The following is a 3,614-nucleotide window of genomic DNA, read 5'->3' on the forward strand; positions in this document are numbered from 1 at the left end:
ATGGTAGCAATAGTTAGAAAAATAATAGTTAGCTTAGAATAGAAAGTAGCCATTAAAATAGCTTCTAGATCTAGTTTTATTTAATTGTTTTGATTAAGTATAGTTCAATATCTAATTCATTTCATTAGATTAAACCTTGAATCTTGTTCTTCATTTGATTAGATCAATAAAGTAGTATTCTTTATCCATTTTCGATTTTGCCAATTCCAATTCTAGATCTAATTTCAATTTATGTCCTTAGTTCAATTTAGTCATTAAATTAGATTTCATTATTGTTTAATTAAATAAATTTCAATGCTTTATATTATGTTTAGTTTTAATATAAATGGAAATGATCATGGAATGATTCAAGGCTAAACCTCCATTAGAGGGGTTGTGAAGCCTTGATGAAAGCTTGATTCCGATTATCGTAGAATCACCGTGATTTTCTATTCCACTCTAGAAATGATTAGTTCACCATGAGAATGGGTTTAATTGTTCACATGCTAGTTATAATTGGTAGAAATGCCATGTATGATTAGGGATTAGGAATAACCAATTGTTCGTCAGGAAGCCGGTTCATTCGGATTACTGACGATTTATTCGTTAGTGGATTAAGTTGAGTTAAGGTGGAATCAATCCCTCTAACTCCTTATCATAGAATCAACGTAGCATTCCCTTAGTTGGTGATGTTTAATTAGTTGCATCTTGTGGGTAGTTGCATCGTAGTATAATTCCCTTCGTAAATCTCTCATAGACTTAAAAACGACTAGTTAGATTAGAAAACATCCATGCTAGAGCACTAGGAGTGGAACGAACTTATCTACTCCACTATATCTCAATTGGTTGAGAGTAGAAATAAATCTTTGATAAACTTATAGCATCATTTAGTTTAGTTTTACTTGCGTTGAGAATTCGTAGTTCATTTCGTAGGTAGACTAGTCATTTTACGTTTATCAGATCCATTCAGTAAAACATTATAGGACACAGTATTGAGGCATTGCTGAATAAGTCTCCTCCATTTCTCAGAGAAACCTAACCTTCCCATAATCTGATCCACAAAGCTCCATTCTACCCTATCAAAGGCTTTAGCCATGTCTAGCTTAACAGCCATCCATCCCTGTTTCTGCTTCTTTAGTTTCCTCATCCTATGTATAATCTCACTAGCCAACCCAATATTGTCCCCAATAGATCTGCCTTTAACAAAAGCCCCTTGCAGAGGAGAGATAAATTTATGCAAATGAACTTTCAGCCTAGACGCCAGAATCCTAGAAATGATCTTATAAGAAAAATTACACAGACTTATTGGTCTGAATTTTGTTATATGTTCTGGGTTAGGGATTTTAGGAATGAGAGTGATGAAGGATTCATTTAGGCATGGTGAGAGTTTCCCATAGATAAAGAAATCTTTGATAGCTAGAGAGATATCAGGTCCAATAATATCCCAATATTTATGGAAGAAGACTCCTTGGAAGCTATCAGGTCCAGGGGCCTTTAAAGCTCTCATATTCTTTGCAGAATTCCAAATATCCAAATCATAAGGAACTTGGGTAAGAAGAATGTTTTCATTGGATGTGATACATGAACTGAACAAATTGAGCACTTTCTCATTAGGGGGAATATTATCTGAGGTGAATATATTCTTGAAATATTGATTGACATTTTCTCCTATTCCCTTCCTATCACTGTCCCAGCCTCCTTCCTCATTTCTAAGCTTCTCTATATTATTCTTTCTTCTTCTGTAAATCGTAGATAAGTGAAAAAATCTTGTATTCCTTCCACCTTCAGCCACCCAGTTAAACCCAGCCTTCTGTTTCCAACAGCTCTCTTCCTTTTCTAATAAGTCTAACAACTCTTTCTTCAGAGAATCTATCCTATAATAATTTTCTTCAACCTTCATATCCTCAGACATAGCCTTTTCCAGAGCTTGCTTAACCTTTTTAATATTCAAGGAAACATTCCCAAATACCTCATTATTCCATTTCTTCGGCTTTTTACTAGTGAGCTTCATCTTTCTATGAACAATTATTCCAGACATTCCAACATAATTTCCAAGGGAGGAATCTTCCCAAGCATTTGCAATGGTATCTTTACAGGAGGGATCATGAGTCTACATCTCAAAGAACCGAAAAGGTGTACTCAAAGGAGCTATAGAACCATTCAGTTTGATAGAAAGAGCTGAGTGATCAGAAGAAGTATTAGGGCAATTTTGAATAGCAGCCTGAGGGAACAACTCAAGCCAATTTGGTGTGGCTAGAGCTCTGTCCAGCCTCTCCAGAATATGATTTCCAAAGAACCGATTATTAGACCAAGTGAATTTAGGTCCTCTAAATCTCAGATCAACCAATCCAATACCATCAATCATCTCGTTAAACTCATTCAAACATTTGAAATTAATCCCATTCCCCCCATTTTTTTCATCCTCAGAGGAGATAGCATTAAAGTTACCAAATAAAAGCCAAGGACCTGGAATAAGGGAAGAGAGATCACGAAGCTCATCCCAGATCCTTTTCCTAAAAGCAGCATTAGGTTCACCATAGACAAAAGAAAAAAACCAATCATTACTAGAAAGATAATTAGAAATCTTGCCTGTAATATGATTAGAGGTTGCCCCCATGATGTCAATCTGTATTCCTTCTTTCCAAAAAACAGTAAGACCCCCTTTGAGACCAACCGCAGGAACAAAACAACTACCAATATACTTTATTCTTTTCTTAACTAATTGCAACGTTTTCTCAGAAGCCTTGGTCTCAGCTAGACATATGATATCAGGACTTGAGGCCAATATTAGGTCCTTTAGTGATCGAATTGTCATGGAGGAACCAATTCCCCAACAATTCTAGGTTTCAATCATCATGGAAACAGAGGCGACTGAGAAGGGTCAGTCACCGCGAACCCACTAGAGCTAGAACTGCTAGAGCTATCAGAAGACCCCTCAGATGGATCATAACCCTTACACAAACCAGAATAACTTGTGGATGAAGACTCCTTCTCACTGGACATTCCACCCTTACCATATGAACAGAAGCTAGGATTACTAGAATCATACTCATGAGCAGAAGCTGGATTAAGGGAGCTTCCAAGAGAGGACACCAAAATTGAGCCTTGAGAAACTTCTTTTAATAAAGGATCTTTATACAGAGAACCCAGAGCATCACTATTCAGACCACCACTATTATCAGGAATGCCAATTCCTATATGACCAATAGAACTAGAAAAACCACCATCAGAACCATGAACATCAGCATGAGAACAAACATATACAACATCAGAAACTCCCAAAGATGGTCTAAGCAAAACCTCAGACACCACTGGATTAGCAGCAGACATACCATGTTCCACAACCCTATCACTCTCTTCTAAACATTCTAGAGGCCCTTTGCTCACTATATTTCCCTGCACAAACTGCCTTCTTATCCTTCTCCCATCTTCCAAACCATCTTCCTCATGGAACCCATCCATCTTCCTTTTCTCTCTGTTTATTTTAGTTGAACTCTTTGAAGCCTCCAGATCCTCTTTTATCCCATCTTCCTAATGCCTACACGTAAACAGTACTAACTCTTATTTATTATACACATAATTGGTCTAAATGTAATATTATTAAGGGGTTAAAACTACAATTTTGGGCTCTTATC

The 3,614-nt window shown here is 36.7% G+C and overlaps 1 protein-coding gene across 1 annotated transcript; it reads right to left on the bottom strand.

The window, feature by feature from the left end:
* Positions 1–2,089: 2,089 nt before the first annotated feature.
* Positions 2,090–2,794, bottom strand: LOC147496869 (uncharacterized). The gene has a single exon (XM_086562688.1). It carries the CDS (start codon positions 2,792–2,794, stop codon positions 2,090–2,092), a length of 705 nt encoding a protein of 234 aa, XP_086418814.1.
* Positions 2,795–3,614: the final 820 nt, after the last annotated feature.

This window comes from Coptis chinensis, chromosome 5, assembly GCF_015680905.1.
Source record: "Coptis chinensis isolate HL-2020 chromosome 5, ASM1568090v1, whole genome shotgun sequence".
Taxonomy (NCBI): Eukaryota; Viridiplantae; Streptophyta; class Magnoliopsida; order Ranunculales; family Ranunculaceae; genus Coptis; species Coptis chinensis.